The sequence below is a fragment of the Ananas comosus genome, linkage group 7, assembly GCF_001540865.1.
Source record: "Ananas comosus cultivar F153 linkage group 7, ASM154086v1, whole genome shotgun sequence".
NCBI lineage: Eukaryota > Viridiplantae > Streptophyta > Magnoliopsida > Poales > Bromeliaceae > Ananas > Ananas comosus.
Window position 1 is genome coordinate 11,824,840 of NC_033627.1, and position 20,900 is coordinate 11,845,739.

The 20,900-nt window shown below is 36.6% G+C and overlaps 3 protein-coding genes across 8 annotated transcripts; 1 reads left to right on the plus strand and 2 right to left on the minus strand.

The window, feature by feature from the left end:
* On the plus strand, nucleotides 182-6,476 carry LOC109712454 (AUGMIN subunit 4). Of its 2 annotated transcripts, none has more exons than XM_020236022.1 (14): nucleotides 182-641; nucleotides 717-764; nucleotides 877-1,005; nucleotides 1,935-2,285; nucleotides 2,817-2,916; nucleotides 3,000-3,045; nucleotides 3,579-3,672; nucleotides 3,787-3,858; nucleotides 4,008-4,066; nucleotides 5,394-5,462; nucleotides 5,538-5,589; nucleotides 5,772-5,849; nucleotides 5,932-6,019; nucleotides 6,335-6,470. In XM_020236022.1, the coding sequence occupies exons 1-13, from the start codon at nucleotides 510-512 to the stop codon at nucleotides 6,007-6,009; spliced, it is 1,308 nt and encodes a 435-aa protein (XP_020091611.1). In that variant the 5' UTR covers nucleotides 182-509; the 3' UTR covers nucleotides 6,010-6,019; nucleotides 6,335-6,470. The 2 variants fall into 2 exon arrangements, with proteins under 2 accessions (XP_020091611.1, XP_020091610.1); XM_020236021.1 differs by having other exon boundaries at nucleotides 185-641; nucleotides 6,354-6,476.
* On the minus strand, nucleotides 7,122-12,671 carry LOC109713163 (sialyltransferase-like protein 4). 4 transcript variants are annotated; one of them, XM_020237146.1, is made up of 12 exons: nucleotides 12,416-12,671; nucleotides 12,277-12,350; nucleotides 11,498-11,587; nucleotides 10,999-11,076; nucleotides 10,596-10,696; nucleotides 10,305-10,497; nucleotides 10,133-10,223; nucleotides 9,997-10,061; nucleotides 8,909-9,063; nucleotides 8,734-8,815; nucleotides 8,456-8,565; nucleotides 7,122-7,725 (listed from the first exon to the last, which is right to left on the minus strand). In XM_020237146.1, exons 1-12 carry the CDS (start codon nucleotides 12,501-12,503, stop codon nucleotides 7,533-7,535), a joined length of 1,320 nt encoding a protein of 439 aa, XP_020092735.1. In that variant the 5' UTR covers nucleotides 12,504-12,671; the 3' UTR covers nucleotides 7,122-7,532. The 4 variants fall into 4 exon arrangements, with proteins under 4 accessions (XP_020092735.1, XP_020092734.1, XP_020092737.1 ...); XM_020237145.1 differs by having other exon boundaries at nucleotides 7,122-7,728; nucleotides 12,416-12,668; XM_020237148.1 differs by lacking the exon at nucleotides 10,999-11,076 and having other exon boundaries at nucleotides 7,122-7,728; nucleotides 12,416-12,668.
* LOC109712850 (BTB/POZ domain-containing protein At2g30600) lies at nucleotides 14,766-20,828 on the minus strand (the record flags this gene model as incomplete). 2 transcript variants are annotated; one of them, XM_020236625.1, is given in 11 exon segments in its annotated part: nucleotides 14,766-14,846; nucleotides 14,928-14,937; nucleotides 15,154-15,286; nucleotides 15,365-15,423; nucleotides 15,942-15,989; nucleotides 16,080-16,292; nucleotides 17,239-17,400; nucleotides 18,096-18,323; nucleotides 18,910-19,239; nucleotides 19,498-20,308; nucleotides 20,769-20,828. In XM_020236625.1, coding segments are annotated over 10 exon segments (2,034 nt in total). In that variant the 5' UTR covers nucleotides 20,287-20,308; nucleotides 20,769-20,828.

Below are 20,900 nucleotides of genomic sequence, written 5' to 3' on the forward strand. Positions count from 1 at the left end.
GTACTAAAATGAATATTTGATAAACCTAGCTCGGTATTTGAAAGTTTTCTGTATATAATTTAACGAAATATTAACGAAAAAGCTACCGAAAAGAAAAAAATGAAACTATAGAGCACCAAATTAATACACTTTAACCTACAAGGTACTAAAGTGAGAACGTATGAAACTACAGGGGTTTTTTTTGAAGTTTTCCCTATATAATATGATGTAACCGCGTCATTTTCGTTTTTTTTAATGATAAGAACTGAGTGAGTGTTTTAACGGTATAATCAATATGCAAATTTCAGATTCTGGAGGGATATATTTGTAAATTGACCTGGCCTCAAAAACCTTTGAAGGGAACCGAAATAATTTTGAATTAGAGACGTCCCATATAACATCATAAGAAGTTTCAAAATTTCAGAAGGAAAAAAAAAAAAAAAAAAATCTAAACCCAAACAAAGAACCCATCGTCCTCCTCCGCCGCCGCGCGCCGCCGATCGCCGCCGCTCGCCGGCGCGCCAACCACCATGGCCAAGGCGGCGCCGCCGCCGCTCACCCCGCCGCCCGAGGTGGCGCACCTGATCGAGCAGCTCGAGCGCCATTGCCTCGCCCCCGACGGTTCCCTTCTCTCCAGATTCGCCTACTCCGATCTCCTCCAAGTAATCCCCTCTCTCTCACTCGATTCCTCTCTCTCTCTCTCTCTATCTCTCTCTCTAAGGTGATTTCAATGGTAGGCGAGGGAGGAGATGACAAGGGAGAGGGCGCGGTACTTGGAAGCCATGGTGAGTATCGTCTTCTCCCACTGTATGAGCGCGATCTAGGGTTAGGGTTTCAGTTTTGTGCGGAATGTGTTGGTTAAGGGAGCGGTACCTTGACTATTTGTGCCCTTTGTAGGCGGTTTACTCCGAAGCGATCGCGATGGTGGAGGAATACCAACAGGCGGTCGCGGTGAAGAATCTTGGTGGGGGTGTTAAAGATATTCAGGGCCTTTATCCGCATCTTGGGTTGAATTGCTCCCCCCAGGTTTAAGATCTCTCGCTTTTGGTGTAATTTTTCGTCGGATCTTGTTGAAGAATTAGGTAAATGAGCTTATTCAGATGCTAATGATAGTAGAATATTGGCCTTTTCGAAAATTAGTAGGATAAAACTGGGAATTTTGGTGTAGTGGAGATGGTAATGTATTACTCCAGCAAAAGGTGGTGAGTTGTTCGCATATAAATTACTTGGGAAACTTTAGTTCAAACTGTATGTTGTGAAGAAAATGGAATGTTTATATGACAGTGTTGAATATTCAGACAAAGAATGAAAACACTTTGCTATTTCTGCAGGCTAGATGTTTGTGGATATGTCACAATGAAGAAGCAAGTGTTTCTTACTTAATTTGGTGTACATTTAGAATTTTCTTTGGAAAATGTTTGTCTTAACATTATTTGGACTGTTAAATCTTTGATTTTCTGCTGCTAAGTTTTACGCTAACATGAATACCTCGTAAGTTTTATGTAAGCTTCGAAAGATATATGACAAGTCTATACTTAAGGAGTGAATCAAATCACATTTAAGGAAATAAGAGTTGGATTTTGCCAATTAAGGAATCCATCGTCCAAATAAGGAAATTTACGCCCATCGTCATAGATATTATGTACTCTAGAAGAACAGTTATGTAGTTTCACTGGTTCCTGAGTCTACACTAGCAAATTTTGCAAGCTACACAGTTGTGAAAAAAGTGATGGTGCTAATATTAAAGATGCTATTGGAGAGGATGATGCCTATATGCCCTATTGGAGAGGATGTGTTTATGCAGTATTTTTCATGGCTTGTATCCTCTCTTGAAAATATGATTCATCTTATCATACCGTTGAATTAACCTGTCAAACTCATTTAAAGTTTTTTACTGTTCGTATGCCAACAAAATATGCACACATGTAACCATTTACTTGATCCTATATTTTCAGGTTTATGAGTCACTTGAGCACCGTTTAACTGTTGCAGAGGCTGCTCAGAGGTTGAGGCTTCCTCTTCTTTCGAATGATGGAGAAATTCATGAAGAAGAGATAGAAAAATTAAGCACAGTGTCAAGGAGCTCTTTTGATAGTACAGCAACAAGTGTCACACCTAGCTTAAGCTCAAATTCAACAAGCTACATTAATAACTATACAAACAGCGCTGCTAGTGTGTTGAGTGCTGTTCCACCTAGTAATTTTGATACAGCTGAACTTGGAGTTGGCGGTGTGCCAGATCGTTTTCTTGGAATAACCCCAGGTTATCTGTATCAAGTGCAACAAGAGCAGCCTGCCATGACTGTGGTATGTCAAGAAAATGAATTGAATAATTTGAGGTTGTACGGGTTTGTGTGGCCTGGCTGGAGCTTCTGCACAAGTCCATTTTCAGAAGAGCTGTTTTGGAAAAGAATTAATAGTTTTTTCTGTAAAATTTCCCAACAGTTTCTTGCTACAGCACAAGCACAAGATTCTATTCAAATGTCTCCTTTGCGCCACAAAGCTCATTTCAGTGTCCTGTGGCAGCAAAAACTTTAGGCTTTATGTCTGCGAAATGCTTGACCACTGCTTTGTGGAGTTAAAAAACTGTCCCAGAAGCCTCTCCAAATGGACACTTATAAGCAGACTTGCAGATTTTTTTTTGTTGTTGTTTTTTTTTTTTTGTCACCTCTTATAGTTCCCGTCAAAGTTTATTAGACAGGGAAAGTGTTTGCTGTATGTTTTTTTAGTATATTTCTCTCCTATGCTGCATCTTGTAGTTCTTGGCAAGATTTGAGCACTCCAAATTTAATTTGTGTCTTCTTAACGCATCTCTCCTTCATTGTTCTGTCATTCTAGGACATGGTAGAGTATCAGAGATCGCTTGTTAGAGAGATTGAGGCCCGCTTAGAAGCAAAATGTGATACATTAGCTGATATCTTCGCAATGGATGACATTGGTGAGCGTATCTTGAAGCATTTCTGTATATTAAGGCATATTTGTCTGTCTATGACAATTAGAAATTTTCATATTTGTGAGCAGATTCCTCTTCTCTAAGTCAGATCTCAAGTGCTCGGCTTCCAGAAAGGTAAACTTGCTGTTTAATCATTGGTTCTTTGCTATATTTCACTTTCCTTCTGCTCATAGTCTTGCCTTTGAAATTTGTTGCTTTTATATGTTATATTTGTTGAAAGATCTTTATTCCTTCTATGTCTTTTAAATATTGTCCTGAATACGACACTCCTTGGAATAATATTTTGTCGTCTTTGTTTTTCTTTTCTTTTACTTTTTGTCAATTTAATTGGTTCTTTGTTGTTTGAGTCTGGTATATTAACTTAATTGGTGTTGATTGTATTTCTTTTGACTGAAAAGTGTTAGCGACTATAATGCTATACATCGATCTTCTCCAATTATGTAGTGAGTTCTGGTGACAGTGGAATTTAGCTGACTAATCATGAAGTTGCTTGTAACGTGATGTGTCAATTTTTGCTAGAATTACTGCTATTAATGATTTTTTTATTTTCATCTGAGTTACTCTTTTACTGCCCTGATATTCATAGATGCCCTAGGGACAAATAGCTGTTTAAGTTTTTCTAACCATATTTTATTTCTTTCTGTCAGGGTCAAGTTTATTATTGAGGCAATTGAAAAGGAAGAGGCTCTTTTACTTGACGATCTTTCTTCAATGGACAGGAAATTTGCTGAACACTACAACGTATATTCCTAATTTTAGTTTTATTTTAGATTGCAGTTTTCCCTTATAGTTGGTGATTCCTTTTCACTGATGGGCTAGTATGATTGACTCGAAACAATTTTTCGTAATGTTAAGGTTCTAGAACAAATTCTTGCGGTGCTTTTTAAATTTGTCAAAGATCTGAAGCTGCAACATCAGCATCAATATGTAAGCCTATCTTACTTGTTTATTTCTGCAATAGTTGCGAGCGAAAAAACTGATTGCAAATAACAGTATCTATTCTTGTAGCTGATACTAGCATTGATTATGAATAGCTGTCACTTCTTTATACCTTCTTTATTCTATTCCTGGAACAGGATGAATTGAAGAAGACCTGGCTTTGTAAACGGTGTCAAACAATGAATGCCAAATTGAGGTTTGGCTCTGAAATTTTTCTTAAAAGTTATCTTTGATCATTGCCAATGGCTATTAATACTCTTTTTAAGTCTGTTTACATGCCATTTTTAAGAATTGTTCTTTTGCAGTAATTGTTTTTCTTGGAGAGATATGTATTTACCCCTGCAAACTTTAGATATGTTTAAACCTATTGTGCTATCATTCTGTTCTATAGCAACTAAACCACTAGAAATGTTATTTTTGTAAAAAACAAACCAGCTAGTTAAATGATGAAACATAACATCGTAGTTCATCTCTCTCTATTCTCTATTTTTGAAGTTTTTAGAATTTCTCCCATATTGATACTTACTAGCTCCAAGTAACTACAAGGATGCTAAGATTATATCAAAAATGGCCTTAAGGTTTGCACATCAAAGTGACACAAGACTTAATACCTCACTTCTTTTTTTTTCCTCCTTAAAGCTCTATCTTAACTCCTAGCTTTAGAGCAAGGGAAGTGCTATTATAAAAATTAAATGAAGATTGACTGATTGTGTTGTGTTGTTTGTTTTTCTTATTAGCAATCTCTTGCCCGCTTAATTTTTTATCATAACAGTGTATCTAATAAATAACTACCCTTATCAAGGGAAACATTATTATTTCAGGAACCAAATCATGAAATAAAAACATTTCTCCTTTCATTTGGCAAGGTGCTAGAATCTGTTGTTACTTGCAATGTCACAAATGTAGATCTTGACAAGCATGGTGGACGAACCATGCTGTTAGGAATTGTTTCTACATACATTATCTCTAGTGAAAACTAATAAGCAGATATTACTTCTCATGAAGCTTCTCACGTGAAGTATCGATGACGAAAGTGTTGCCTAATGCACTAAGGGGTTGTTGGTTTCACCAAGATGTAATATTTCAAGAATCCTTTACATTTCCTATTCAAGATGGTGATATTGTCACCCATCGAACTCAGGTTGGGAAAGCATAAGAGACTTCACAGGCGCGATGGAATTATCCTAAATTCCCAAGTAGCAAGCATATTACATTACCATGGGTTAGTGGGTTTTTGTTATTCTCATAACTGATGGGAATGAATCCTTAATTAGCAAGAAAACTTGAGTCTATTGCATGCTACCAACCCATATGACATGGTACCATTCTTGTTATTCCAAATATCAGATATAAAGCATTCTTGTAATGTTACAAGTTAGCGAAACAAATGCCTCATAACTGTATTTTTCTTCATCCCTTTCTCTAACTTTAGTTGAGCTACTTGCTCCAGTTATTTCAAGATAATGAATCCTCAGTGTTTTAGCACTCTCTCGTAACTGCATTCTTCTTACTGTTGATTACAGTGTTCTCGAGCACCTTCTTTTGCGTGACACCTACACTAAGGACTCCGTGCAAGCGCTGCATAGGATAAGGTATTATTCACAATTCAACATTTGAAAAGTATTGCATTTTTAGGTGAATATATCACATAGCACCACTTGCTGCAGGAAGTATCTTCTGGAAGCAACAGAAGAAGCATCAATTGCTTACAATAAAGCGGTATGATTTTAGTATGTACTAAGTTGTTTATTAGTGCTGCAGTTTGGCACATCATTGTTGGGCAAGGAATTAAACAAACATTGTTTGTTTCAAGCGTTGTTGATATTTTCCTTTTTGTTTTATTGTAGAATCTTCTTATATGCTTTGATGATTGTTCACTTGATGCATGATCTTACATTTAGGTTACACGTCTACGTGAATATCAAGGTGTGGACCCACATTTCGATACGATTGCCAGGCAGTATCATGAGATTGTAAAAGTAAGTTTTCCCTTTTTTGATTTTCTTTATTTGTTAGTAAATCAAGTTTAATGATTACTTCTGATTAAATTTTAAACCGCAGAAACTGGAGGGCATGCAATGGACAATTCACCAGGTTGAAATGGACTTGAAACGCTCCCTTGATCATCCTACCGCCTAGTTTAATCCAAGTAAGATTCCTAGCATTTTACGTTTTCTTGGCACAGCCACATGTTTTTCATACGCTATAAATTCATTTCGAACCTCTTGCTTTGTATTGCATGTTTCTAAGATAAGATGGAGACATGTATTTGACTCGTTGTTATTCTCTGCAGTTTGAAGCCCATCTCTATCCTCTTGCAATCATTTTATTTTAATGTTTTACTTTTTGAGTTACACAGCTAGATTAGGTGATTTCAAGATAGATAATAACTAATGTTATATTTTACCTTTTCTAGCTGGGTAACGGAACGAAATATTCATTAGTTGAAGTTTGAGATACATAGATGTCTATCCTTCCTTCAGGTCATTTCGTGCTGTGGAGTCGAGAGCAGAATCATCAGATAATATCTAAATCTTCTGCTAACGGATGAATATGCATGAGAAGTGAAATAACTGGATGCTGTTTTTTTTTTTTTTTTTTTTTTTNCAGAATCATCAGATAATATCTAAATCTTCTGCTAACGGATGAATATGCATGAGAAGTGAAATAACTGGATGCTGTTTTTTTTTTTTTTTTTTTTTTTTTTTTTTTTTTTTTTTTTTTCCTTTTCTTTTTGTACTTTTTCCATCTTACTGCCATACGCAAAGTCTTTATTCTGGGTGTCCGTTGCATGCACTGATATCCTGATTTATTTGCGAAAGAAAAGCTGTTGTATCATAGTTAATCGTGGAGATAATTGTTGTCCATTATTTGCAAAACATTTCGCTTCTGCATCAGATGATGTCTGGTAAATATCGATAGATGGAGCTGTGACTCAAGTTTATGGGGTTGATTTCGTCCATAAAAATTCAAAGAATATTTTAATCCAGCCCTAAATTAAGGCATCTACTTAAACATATCGTGAAGCTTGTTCTCAATATCGGTTTATCTGGCATTTGAAATGGTTCCTGTAGGTGGGAAGGAAAAGCAATCATCTAACTGTCTAAAATTTGTGAACTTCAATTTGAAATCTCTACCGATAGCTCCATACGATAGGTATCATGCAAAAATTCTAGCCAAAACTGTTAATAATAATGTTAACTGCAATTACTAGGGCATAGAAAATCCTATCTTTCGAATGCCGTGCAAAATAAATAATGCAAAAGAGAGAATATATAGTATAATAAACATCTTTAGGTACAATATCCAATAAAAAGAATATCATTGCTTAATCTTCGCATGACAACCGAACTAAAAGGTATCATGCAAGACCTCAAAGAATCAAAAAATTTTACGCATCAACTAATACTAGAAACCCAGGTGAGAGCTTTAACTCTAAACTTCAAAAACAAACAAAGGCGCCTCCTAGCGATCTGCAGCATTTCTTTCTGTCGCCCAAAAAATGAGCCAAAGTCCTTCCAGAAACCTTTTTAAACCAGCATCACAGCGAGAGAAGAGAAGGCATGCTAAAAACTTGCCAAAAGGAATTAAAAATTTGGCAATTGATAATCCGATTAATATTATGGTCGTATAATCTCTCTTTGGTCAGATTATCCGATCCTTCAAGTAGTTGGGAGCATACATAGCATCCCATTCCCCGAGTTCCGTTCAACAGGGTACAAGGTAGCGCCTTTTGCATAATTTTGATGCTTGATAGCAGGCTCTCGGAGGCCGGACCTTTGAGGAGTCTTTCCCTTGCCGCGCTTCTTTATGATCGAGCAAGAGCTCAATGGGCCTTCTTTTCCGGCTCCCACCCTCCTAGGACAAGAAAGAGAAGGAAAATATGGAGATTAAATGACAGAAATATGCTTCCAGTATGACGTTCAATACAGCAAGGAGTGAGAAAGAGCGAAACATGGACAGCTTGGCAGTAATAGTAGGAATGATATGTATCAAGTTAAGATCTTACAATAAAAGTTAAACAGCGGTTACTTTGATTAAACAGGAGAAAATTTATAGAAAAAGGAAAAGAGAATTTAACTACACGTTACAGTTTGAATATGGGGCAATTGATCTGTTATACTTTATCTGCTCCAGAGTAGTCAAACTGAGAGAATTTAATGGGGTCCATATTGAATATAATGGGGAGCCATATAGTGATCGAAACGGAAGAAGGTAAAATCTAATCAATCAATTATGCTAATGCTAACACAACTCAGCAACCCCCTTGCTACACTCAAGGTCTGTCATAATAGCATCAAATAATTAAAAAGCCTGCAGTACAGAACTAAATTAACCAAATAGCTAACTAGAAAATATACAAGATAATCAACTTCTCAGCTCTCAGTTGCAACTAAATCGAACTAGATCAATTTTAAGATGTTTGCCCAAGTAGAAACTTGTTCAACAACATAGTAATAAAGCAGAGCACTTGGAAACAAAAACTTAATTTATCAAATTAATCTCTGAAGGCAGACAAGGATTACTTGATAATCTGTTTTAGAAACTCTAGCATATTTCAATTAGGAAATGCTTATTTACTTACCGTAGCAATTTCTCAGATGCAACTCGGGCAGCATTCAGGATGCTCTGACTTGGTAACCAGTCCACTTTCCGGTTAGGATCCGCCCGCATTGGAGAGTGGATTTTGATGAGCTGTAGATGAGAATGTCAGTAAAAGGCATCAGAGATCCTCTCAACAATGAAGTCAAGGCATCATGAATGTTATTTCCATTTCTTAACTTTCACCTTCTTTGTGAGTGCACACATACATGCACATGAGAGAGAGAGAGAGAGAGAGAGAGAGAGAGAGAGAGAGCTTACTCCTAGACATTCCATCATTTGATAATATGCCCTACCCTGTAATGGAGTATGCCCCTGTCTAGACTCGGAAAAGTACCTTGTCCTAAAGGGATAGAAAATAATCGAGCTTAGTTCAAAGAAATCTTTGCTAATTTTATACTCTAGTACTGGATATCACATTATATTCTCAATGTACCATTCCTTGTAGCCTGGATCCACCGTAAAGCCATACATATCAACAGTATCACAAATAGAGAGAGCAAATTCGAGAGCTTTAACACCCGTTCCCTTAGCAGAAGAACCAAACGATGTGCCTAGCATGAGATAGACTGGATTGGTTATTGGAACTTCCTACAAAGAAAAAGAAGGTTTCAACAAGCCAGTAAAGCTTAAGATAGCAAAGGAATTCGCGACATACAGATCCAATAGTAGAAAGGAATTTAAAATAGAAAACTGCGCTGGAGTTCCTATATAAGTGTTATTCAAATAAAGCTATTTAAAAAGCATAAGCATTACTACACTTTTCACAGCAATCCTTCCAGTAGCTTCCCATTGCAGCAGAAGCAGATGCTTAGAAATGCAGCTTCTTTTAGGGTCCAAAATCTCATTGCAGCTTTGCACCGGCACCACAGTAAAAACTCTACACTTTTGTTTCCCAAATGCCTAGTGCTGCTTTTCAGAGTAGAAAAGCAATTCTCAAAACTAGGCCAGATGTCACTTGGATACTCTTCTCAAAAGATTACATAATATTCATTGCTACTGGTAGGAGAAGAAAAACTATGATGTAGGTTTAAAATGAATTAACCAAAAAGAAATTGATATCAAAACCTTCTCTCTTTCATGGAACAACTAATTTCCTATGATATTCTATCCAGCATTATTTCTCAATAATCACCAATGTTCGTGAATATATTAGTATTAATATACAGAAAATCAAAAAATTCTAGAGAATATATCAAACTGAATGGCAGACTGGATCAACTTCCCCTGTCAACTCTAAGGTAGATCATACATATGAAATATGACTCCTGTGATAAAATATGCCGGTGGAGGCTTGAAATCAAATGCTAAAATTATGTGAAGCGTGGTTTCATATAAACAATTAACCAAACCTCTTGTGACTCGATCAAAAACTAAGATCTAGACAAAAGGACCTATTAATAATCATAGAAAGGAAGATTAACTAAACCAGATGTTTCATAGTACATACTAAATGTACATAAGGCCGACAAAATTAACTTAAATAAACAGAGAAGAATAGCTTCAAAGGTATTGAAAATTTACCCGAATCATCTTATTCATGATATCATGGATAGTTGTCTTAACGATCAGCACTTCCTTTCTTGTTTCTGTATAAAGAAACTATTTTAGCATGCTTATAATATCATTGAGATGAATTCCGAAAATGGATCCTCAATACCATCTAATTCAGCAACTTTATCGAGTGCCTTCGCAGATCCTCTATTAAGAAGGCGAAATGTACTCTTACTACCAACATACTTTGTGTAATTCTGCGACATAAAGAACATAAAATATTATGGGTTCATTAAGAGGGGAAGATAACAGCAGTCAAAAAAAGGGAATTAGTGAACCTGTATGGGTGCACCATTTTCTCTAACAACAACATCATAACCATCTATTTCTTCCCCCAATTCTGTTTTAAGAAGGTCTCCAGAATTACCAATAACAGCACATCGACCAAACTGCCTCGGTACATATGGTGGTGTTTCAGGAAGAACACGCGAAAGCTTTTCCATACACAGTGTTCTGTTCTTGCATTGATTGCTGGAAATGAAAATAATAATAATAATAATAATAATGCAAATATAAACTCAGTGAAGTTCCTATACAATAGTTGAAATATTTAGTAGGCCAATACTCACAGGAGTATTCCTTTGTTTATCCTACGCCATGCATATTCCTCCCAACCATTTGGCAGAGCATCTATATACTCCTTTGTCAGTATTGTGGTACTATTACGAACCTAGAAAAAAAATCTATCTAAGAAATCAACTTGAGATTTAAAAGAGCAAGAAAAGATCAGCATGAGAAATATAGGTCATTTGGATTCGTTAATGTTGAACTGATCTTACAATTACATACACATAAAATGTATTGTGCAAACCAACAAAAGAATAAAAGAACCAAAAGCCCTAAAATGCTTATCGAGGTCTTGCTTAACCAACAGACTTTGTCAGATATATCATACAGAAGTCTCAAAGCTTGAATACGATAATAATCTGAGATAGTACTGTCATCCTTTTGCTATGAAATGGACATCCTTACCTGTTCCCATGTAGCGACTGCTTCACAGAGATTGAAATCAAAAGACAAACTTTCAAGCTCTCCAGTTTTCGGATCTCTCTGTAAAATTACAAAATTTCATGAAAACTACCAAATAGAAAAGAAAACCCAGAACATTCCTGCAATGCCATGTGACATTCCAGAACCTCCAAAAGATGGAGCACACAGCCTTGACAATTCATGTTGCCAAAGGACATCGCTATTTCAAATCGTTCTTTATGTAGGACATAGATGCTTGTACAATTAGCTAAGAAAAATCTGCCAAATAACAGCTTACTAAAAGAAGCGAAAAGAGGGATCCTAATGCATCTGCAAATGAAGTTAACCACTGACTGATAGGAAAACAACATAAGGGTCGAGAAAAGTAGGTAATATAATGCATCATATTTAGTGCGTCGGATCAAAATGATCTAAAGTGGGGTATCTTTACCAGCTGCTTGAAAGTTACATTAGACCCAAAAAAAAAAAAATGCAAACTCACCCACTTAGGCACTGTGTCACTTGGATACCGTATTGTAACTTGACAATAATCCCTGCCGCCCTCTGCTTGTAAGCCTAGTCCGTTAGCACTCTGCAATTTGACAACATAAACTATAATGCATCTGAACACCAAGAAACACAACTTAATAAAATCAAGAGACAGCAACAATTATGATGCGATGGATTGAGATGAGGGTTAATAGCTTGAATATGGATGCAGAGCTAACAGATCCACTCTGCAGATTCAAACTGGAATGAGCTAAGATATGAGCAGAAATAGAGTAATTGGCACCACTCACAGCTACAGCAATTTCTTTAACACTCAACAACTTATATGTTACCACTCACCTATTGGCGCCCAAAAAAAGAAAAAAAAATGAAATTAATTCGAACTGCGCACTCCATCAAATTATAACCAGTCAAATCATCCTTCAAAAAGCACAGCACTTCCATCGATAGTTGCAGAAAAAAAAAAACAGTATTCGCAAATTTCCCTCGAGGAGAATTTCTACAGAGTTTCATATAGCTAACTATCAATGGAGTCAACCGCATTCATCAACTTCTTTGTAGAATCCACACATCATGTAACAATACTAAGTGTCATGATGAAGCTTCAAACACAAACAACTGGTATTCAGAAAGAAGGTATTAAATTTGTTTCCATAGATCCTACTACACAATTATTGATTCTTATTGTGCGAAATTTCGCGTTCGACATCGATCAAAGAAAACTAGGAAGAAAATAGGAAAAGAAAAAGGAAAGATTCGGGGGAGTCTCACCACGCACTTCCTGAAACCGCTCTGGAGCGCCATTAGGGCGCCCATGTCCTCATCCGACACGCGAGACCCATCATCTAAGCATGAGAAGCCACAATTAAAGAGAGAGAGAGAGAGGGTTAGGGTTAGGGTTAGGATTTACAGGAATGGGAGAGGCCGGAGATATAGATGAGGATGGCGGCGACGCCGGAGGCGAGGGCGACGGCGAGTCCCAGTTGCAAAACCCTCATATTTGGGGATCCCGACTCGGCGAGAAGCTTCTAGTAGAAGCTTCGCGGATCTTCGAGAACCTTCGATTGGGAGGTGGGGGAGAGGAAGAAGAAGAAGAAGAAGAAGCGGGAGACCGGAGATCTCCAAGGAAGGAATAAAGAACAGAGAGAGAGAGAGAGAGAGAGAGAGAGAGGTTGGCGAATGGCATGTTCGTAATTTTGTGTCAAAACTGTTTTAGTTATCTGTTTTTAAACATTTTTTAAAATTTAATGAACATAATATATAATATAATATACTTAATTTTTTATTTTTTTTTATTTACAAGATAAAGAGTATGAGAAATAATGCTTTCCATTAGCTATCAATTATGAACGTATCCAAATACACAAAAGAGAAAAATATTATGAATTTAATTATAGTGTCTACAGATGTGTAGATGTATAATGTACGTTTAAAAGAAACCATTGGCGGAAAATATTTAAATTTATATATATTATTATTAATATTAAAGTGCTCNCTTGAACAACGATACAACATACAACAAACATCTTAAGTAATAAGGACACTAGAGTCGAACGTAAACAACTACAAGTAACACTGATGTCGAGTACACGTTGATGATGTGGAACTCTGTCCTGCCGAGGTGTTGCAAGTACTCTAGTACCCGAAAAGTCCATTCTCGATAGAACGAGATGAGGCGACGAAAGGGGCTTTCGTGATTCTCGTCGTTAGTCCCAAAAGTTTTAGGCATTAAGAAAAAAAGAAAAAAGAAAAAAAAAAGAAAAAACCAAATTTAGTCCCAAGATACCTACCCCTCTTAACCTGGTTGAACTCTCAGGTGCTCTTCCTGGTCTGCTAGACGTCTAGCCCGGTCAAACGCAGCACCGGTTAATTGCCGGGTTGTCGGGACGAAGGTAAGGCCAAGAAGGCTTATTAAGAGTTCCCGGGGAGGCGCCGTCTAAGCTTGCACACCTTGGAGACGTAAACGAAGTAGCTTGATATGCCGATGAAGGCGACTTCATTTTTTTACCGTTTTGGCACGACCGAGGCATCTAGTTTATTCTTTCTTATTATTACAAAAGCAACGGACAAAACCAATGAGTCAGTGAAACAATAAAACCACTACTTTAACGTTATTCTCAAAGTAAGGTAAAGTTTTAATACACACAGGAACATCACAAACTAAAAGTGTCGACTCATTCTAAAACTCAAACTTCCGGATGTCAATTTTCCATTCGATTCGTAGATAAAAGGGTTCTCAACAACAATCTACGTCCTATAAACATACCTTTCTAATACTAGTTGTACTAGTAGTAAGTGTGTTATTTGTCTCGGATGATACAAAATCCGACAATCGTCCTAATAGTGATAAGCGTTAAGGAAAACACATGACTCTAACATCCTGTCGAATAGAAAAGACGTTAATGAACCACCTCGAAAAAAGTTGACGTTACTTTTGGACTCTGTGTTTTATTCGAAAACTAGAATTAGGAACTTTAACTCTCTAGATTACACTTCAAAAACAAGAACAACGTTACTCGACAACGCTCTACACTTTCTTTTTCAACCAACAATCAACAAAAGAATAATAATAAACCGTATTCGAAGTACGTAAATGACAAAGTTACAAACTACTACCTAGTATTCCACACAATATTTTCCCGACTCGTGAAATTATAATTATTATTATATATATTTAAATTCATAAAAGGCGGTTACCAAAGAAAATTTGTATGTAAAATGTAGATGTGTAGGAAAGAGAGAGAATATGAAGCATACCATGAATACAGAAACCATGGCAATAATTTTTCACTATCTTTCTCGCAAAGACCTTTAATCCTTATTCAATCCTTATACAATCAATGAACACAATTAAAACAATATTTTTAATTATTTTTTAAGTCAGAGCATGTCGACATGGCTGCCAAGTCTTAGTACTTGTTCTAAAGTTGTCAAATGGTATAAAGCAATGCTATTTAAGTAGCAGATCCTGCATATCTTGTACTAGCAATCTGACAAAAACACTAACTGCACTGTGATGAACCAACAAATTCTGACAAAAGTTTATTTCTTCCATCCAATTTGATGCTGAGGAGAAGAAAAGAGGAACGCATGACAGGTCAGGTTTCAGGTATAGTATGTGAATGATGCAGACGACCTTAGGAACAAGACTAAGATAGAGGTCAATTTCATAAATTTGTAACTCCAAATATTTTCAAAAGATAATTCTAATCAGAATCATACTTGAATTTTTTTTACAAGTCCAAGTTTCTGAATCAAACCTGGTGATCCTGCCCAATGTCAATCATCCACCATGAACAAATCTGGCCATTTTCCATACGCGGTCCAGCAAAAAATGTGGCCTAAAGCACCCATATTTAGTTATTTCCCCAAGTAAATGAATCAGATTCTAGAAGCCATCCAAAGGGTCTTAGTTTCCACACCTGAAATGTTCTTGACACCAGAGCTTTTGGGTCAGTATACCTAGAAGGTGGGCTGCTAGCTGTCACAGAAATTTTCTGCAATATGGGGTGAAATTTAATGAATTCATGAATGCAAAAAGAAAGAAAATCCTCAGTTTTGACATATTTATAAATGCATTGAACTATCACCAACGCTAGAAAAGGATTTGCGTCTTGAATCCTAGCAAACAATGCATCCAACATTCACCTTAGCTAAAACAGGATTCACCCATTCATGTTCTCCATAGGAAGTTCCAGCATAGTATACAACTCCATTATTATCACCATCACGTATGTATTGGAGCTCTTTATAGCTTGACCGTCTATGGTGAAACCTTACACTGATGGATAAACTCAGTTAATAGTTAGATCATACATCAAATGGCTAATTCAAAGTTCAAATGAAATACATAATGCACCTCTGACCAATTGCTGAATTCGGCAATCCTGTGCCAGAATATTGAATAGCCTCCTTCACCTTACACATCATAAGGAGAGATGACCGCTTAAATATTAACGCAAAGGAAATCAAGAAAATAATGAGGCTAAAATCACAAAAAAAAACCCCCAGCTGCTGTAGTTGCAAGTTGATCCACAAATCCCCCACTACTACCAATTATAATTTAACCCACTAAGTTTAATTCGGTTCTAGAAACCTACAAGCTATTTAATGTTATTAATTCAACATTTCCTTTCGTGTTCCCTTTGAAATTTTTGCAAACATTATGAGCGTATTTGAAAAACTTTTCAAAGGTAACTGCAACTGAAATGCCAGCTTAAACAACACTAGATGGTTAGTAGGTTATTTTTGCATCAAATCAAACTGAGGTTGCCAACATTGCAAGTGAAAAATTACATAGTTCTCTTAAATGCCTAATACATAGTGAGTCAACTTCCAAAACTTAATGACCAGCTTGCATTTTGTAGAAAGTAGTTTTCTGTGATTTCAACCCAAAACAAGTGTCAGAAGGACGTCGAGCCAATGAATGTACTAACCAACTGACTAAATACAGGGATGCGGTTGCTAAGCCTGCTATTCTCCAGCTGCATGGATTAATAACGAGTCATCAATGCCAGAAGCAAATTCATCACACAAAGTATAACACATTCAAAAATCATGATTCAAAAGCGTACCCTCTCAAGCAAATGAGATGGCATTAATGGGAACCGCACTAAAGGCAACAGAATATCAACTGAAGGAAGCCTCTTCCCAAAAAGCTGCTCAGGTGTTAAAGAATTCAACAGCTCGTCTACGGTAGTCCAACCACAGATTTCACTAGCTTGCATACACCACGCTATAATTGCGTCCAGAACCCTTTCTTCTGATGTTACAGTCATATCGGCATGCTGCAAAACCCATTATTCTTATGACCAATGTTTCACAAACAACAATTTCACACTTACTTTCCAAAGCTCTTTCTGCGTGCCTTAATTTTCAAAATTGTTTGAATATGTTATGAATCTTTTACGAGCATTTAGAGATGTAACGGTCTAAAATATAGACAGGCATTGATCTGGAAGAAGACTGGCACATCAGTTTTTGATACATGAAAGTTTGGTACCAATGATAATCTGAGAGCTTTGATTAGAGTCGTATTCTTCACATGTAATGCAGTACTAATTGCAATGTTAGTTTTCTGCCAGAGAACACTTCGTTTGGTTGCTAACACAAATGACAAAACCGCGTGAGTGTGTGAATCTGCATGCGTGTTCATTAAGTCATTTTACTAAGAATGCAATGTAGGACAACAAATAGCAGCGGAATTCTGTTGATTTAGCAGGAGAATTTAAAATGGTATCTTCAATTTGATTTGTCTTTGACATCAAAATGCAACTGGAAATGCCTAAAAACCTACTTTTGATTTCATGATAATTTCCTGTTTATAACCACAGGTACTGGTTTTATGATACGACTGTTTACTTAACAGCAACAACAACCCGAGTTTCTTAATGTGCATGTGGGGCATATGTATCTGTTTTCCTTTTCTCTTTTCCCCATTCTTTTGGGTGAATGGACTTGTTCATATTGGTTCCTAAGTCTGCCATGGTGGAACACATGTAGGTGGAACACTGGCTGAAACTCGGCTTTCAAAAAGCCACAGCAATGCATCTATATCACCAAACTTTTTTCACAAAGAACGCATCAATCCTTTCTACGTAAACCTAATTCGCATTTGTTCAGGAAAAACTCATAACTGATTCAGAAAGAATCTCATAGATCGAACTCTAAGTAAGTTGACGAATCAAAGTTCCAACAAGAAAATCAGTTTTCAACATTAATAACGAAACTTGCCTGAAGAATGTCCTTAAATGTTGCCTCATCTAGCAACACAAACTCGGTGCTTGCAGTTGTGCAATAATCAAAGTGCATCGAGAAGTTCCTCTTGCACGTTTCTTCAAGTAGTTTACAAGATGGGATTGATGAAATTGCTCGTAAAATGGGACACACTGTATCCTGCAACAAACTTTGAGATGTTAGTCTTCACACAACTACCAATCAACTTCTTCAAAATCGTCTGAAGCCTTTGTCCAATAAATGGGAAACATAGAAATAAGTCTCGATGGATGGTCTTCTTCTGGTTTGGACAACACCAGCATCCTGCATATATACGTACATGAGAAAAGAGTATTAATATTTTTATATACTTCACCTGAGGCAGATGGCCCCATCTATAGACGTTCAGCACCACCATGTAAGTTGGAATATGTTGCTTAGAAATAAATTTCAATTCTCAAATATTTAGATACTTGGGGCAAATATCCATGAGATATGGATGAAGTTCAATAAAATGGCAATATTTCCATAGATTAACTTCAACCATCATGAAAATATTTTTGAATGAGATCGATATTTAATTAATATATAATAATAAATGAGAACTGCTGTTTGTTCTTGATAAAATCCATCTCTCTTGTGCTGACACATGACGACGATAAACAAAACTTGCACATGAAACATCAAAAATTTCAATCTTACTATAATACAAATGAACTAACTATGCACGCAAGTTACCTCAAACTCCTTCTAACTGCTGTTGTGTGAAAAAAAAATCACAAATGAAACTTAAAGCAAAAAAAGGTAAATATTACACAGTCCAATTGTTAAAAAATTCAAATTAAGTAAAAGAAAACTTCACAAAAATTGAGTACCTCTGACAAACATTCCAATATCCTTTTACAGCATTCTCTCTGAAGACTAGTGACAGCAAACTGATCGGACAGAAGAAGTAAATCAAGCAACAAAGAATTCATTTCCTTGAAATCCATCACAAGTTCCCCACTGTACATAAATTCAAGCATGATGGAAAAGGCTTCAGCTGATACATCCCTTAAATATATCTCTGATGAACTGCTTTCAATCATTCCATTTGTGAACATCTGCAATATTTGATTTCAAAGAGTAATTCGGAGGTGATTAGTACTCGGACAAAATGCACAGACACAAAAAAGAAATCTTATGGTTCTCACAGAGACCGTAAATTTTAAAATGATCACCAAAAGTAGTTAGTTGTATCTTTCTACCGTGCTTAATAATATAGGTGGCTTTATAAGCAATGTAAATCTAAGCAAAAGCATATCTGCACTCCCCCAACTATAGATCAATTGGAAACGTGTCTCTATCTGAACTTTAGTCTCTTGCATTTGGAACCCGACTGACATGTCTTTGATCTCAGAAATTTCTGTATGAACTTAACGCTCTATGTAACTTCTTTAATAGAATTTGTGTAACTTGACGGAATATTCTAATGTGCAAAAGACCTTTTTTTGTGCGTGTAGACTACTTAAGGTCCAACAACATAACAGAAGTTTTTTTAACTCAAATAGCACATTTGTTAGAGATTAAATTTTTAAAAAAAAGGAAAGGAAAAACAAACATAGTACAGTGACCAGGTTCCTCACGACCTAAAGTTGGCGGGTAGCTTTAGATTTCTGCCTAATTTAAAACAAAAGGAAAGATACGTACCTTAGCAAATGGTATGCTCCACAGGCTAAGAATGACTTTGTGTGATTTAGCAGTAAGACCATGCCCCTCAACATGTATGTCTATGTCACTATGTTCAGCAGTCGCAAGGCAATGCCTAAGCTTTCGCACATCAACTGGTACTTCAAATGGAAGTAAACCAAATTGCCGAACTTTGGAGTCATTATTTCCTATTTCCACTTTCTTACCAGAGTCGAACAATTTCTTGTTCATCTTAAACCGATCGATTATTTCTTCGCACTGCTTAATTAGAGGTGAAACATTGAATTGTAAGCTCAAGTCTTGGAGAGAGGTAAGTTGCCATTCAACAATCTATGCCACAAAAACAAGAAACAGGGGAAATGTGTTACTATAACATAAGCCTTTCAAGTATTATGAGATTTTGAAGGTAAAAATGAACAGTTGATACCTGAACTATAATTCATTTGCAACAATTCCATAGGCTTCAAAAGTTTTGGTTTCAGCACCTAACATGAAAGGCTAGCTACTCATTTCAAAATGTGTTATAGTTCAGGTAGCTTATGTACATTATCAGATATCTTGAAAGATGCAAAAGAGTGTTTAGTTTACCTGCGTCCGACCAGTATATATATACTCCAAGAACGCATGAAGAAGAGGATATGAGATCAAAGGAAGCTGAATTACATTTCCATCAAGTGAATCAAAATTAAAGTCTCCTGACGCACCCAAAATAACTTTGTGGGCAGGAACAGCCCTCCTCTCAGGACCAACAACAAACACCATATCAGCGAGATCCCAACTCTCCAGAAAATTCGGAAGCCCCCACTTCTCGAAACCGTCAATCCCCTCATCTCCCTCTACATCACCGTCATACCCCTTGCAATCTAAACAGCTCAGAAGCACATTTTGATCCGGATAAAATGGCAAAACGTTGATATTTCTATACCCTACATGCTTATCCCAGCTACTTAGCCCCACATACTGAACATTGCAATTGGGATTCGAATCAAGCCACTGAAAAACAAGATTATGAAATGGGAACTTCCCCTTTCCAATACTGATTAAACCATCATAAATACTGATCCAATAACTCTGAAATGCTGAAGAGCAACAGAGGCCGATGCCAACAACATCTACTACGGTTTTCCCATCTACTTCGATCTTTAACCTACGATTTCGATGACTACCAAAGATTACAGTGTAGTGGGGGCTATTGTCCATCTTGTAGTGGTAGTGTTGGCTCCCTACATGCTCTCTGAACACTAAGGTGACATCGTTTTGCGCCGAGGCCTCAAATGCAACGCAGCCGCGGCCGGCTTCTCGGAACCGCAGTTCCTCATGCCACGCGCACTCGAATGGCGCGACGGTAAGCGATTTCTTGTGCTTCTCGATTCCCATTTCTTCCCGATCAAACTGAAGACTAAATGACAATGACAAAGAAGATCAAAATGGAAAATTAGTTCAAATATACAGATTTGTCAGAATCCAATTAATTCAGATGAATTGGAGCATTAATTCTGATCAAATCAAAACAAAAGAAGTAGAAAAATCTAAAGCCAAACCTAATTTAAACCCTAAGTAATGTGTATAACGAATTCAGAGAACTCGATCGACTTGAATCAATCGATTTTGAGTAACAAAAGATGAAATAAATCAAAATTATCAGAAATTGCAAAGAACCTAGATGAATTTGAGCTTTAATTCTGATTAAACTCAACCGAAAAAAGAGGATCAAATCCAAATCTTAATTAAACCCCGACAATCACTCCACCGATCAACTTACCTAATTCGATCCGAATGAACAACAAAAAATTAACGAAACTATTAAAAAATTGATAGATATAGTAGAGATCACGAAGGGGATTAAAAAGGAAACATACACTGAATTAATCCAACACAGAGAAACGAATTAGGAACGAGTTGGTAAAAACCCAATTATAATTACAAGTTATTTATATAGGCCTGGAAAAGTGTATGGAGACCCCTTTAACTACAAGAAATTGGGAAACTGG

What these genes read in the sequence shown, in the direction of transcription:
- LOC109712454 (XM_020236022.1), top strand. Translation starts at nt 510, where the DNA reads ATGGCCAAGGCGGCGCCGCCGCCGCTCACCCCGCCGCCCGAGGTGGCG. An exon ending in GGTTGAATTGCTCCCCCCAG is followed by an intron (nt 1,006 to 1,934) that starts GTTTAAGATCTC and finishes CTATATTTTCAG; the next exon opens with GTTTATGAGTCACTTGAGCA. An exon ending in TGCAACATCAGCATCAATAT is followed by an intron (nt 3,859 to 4,007) that starts GTAAGCCTATCT and finishes TTCCTGGAACAG; the next exon opens with GATGAATTGAAGAAGACCTG.
- LOC109713163 (XM_020237145.1), bottom strand. Translation starts at nt 12,503, where the DNA reads ATGAGGGTTTTGCAACTGGGACTCGCCGTCGCCCTCGCCTCCGGCGTC. An exon ending in GCGGTTTCAGGAAGTGCGTG is followed by an intron (nt 11,588 to 12,276) that starts GTGAGACTCCCC and finishes GTCAAATTGCAG; the next exon opens with AGTGCTAACGGACTAGGCTT. An exon ending in AAATGATGGAATGTCTAGGA is followed by an intron (nt 8,566 to 8,733) that starts GTAAGCTCTCTC and finishes TCTCATCTACAG; the next exon opens with CTCATCAAAATCCACTCTCC.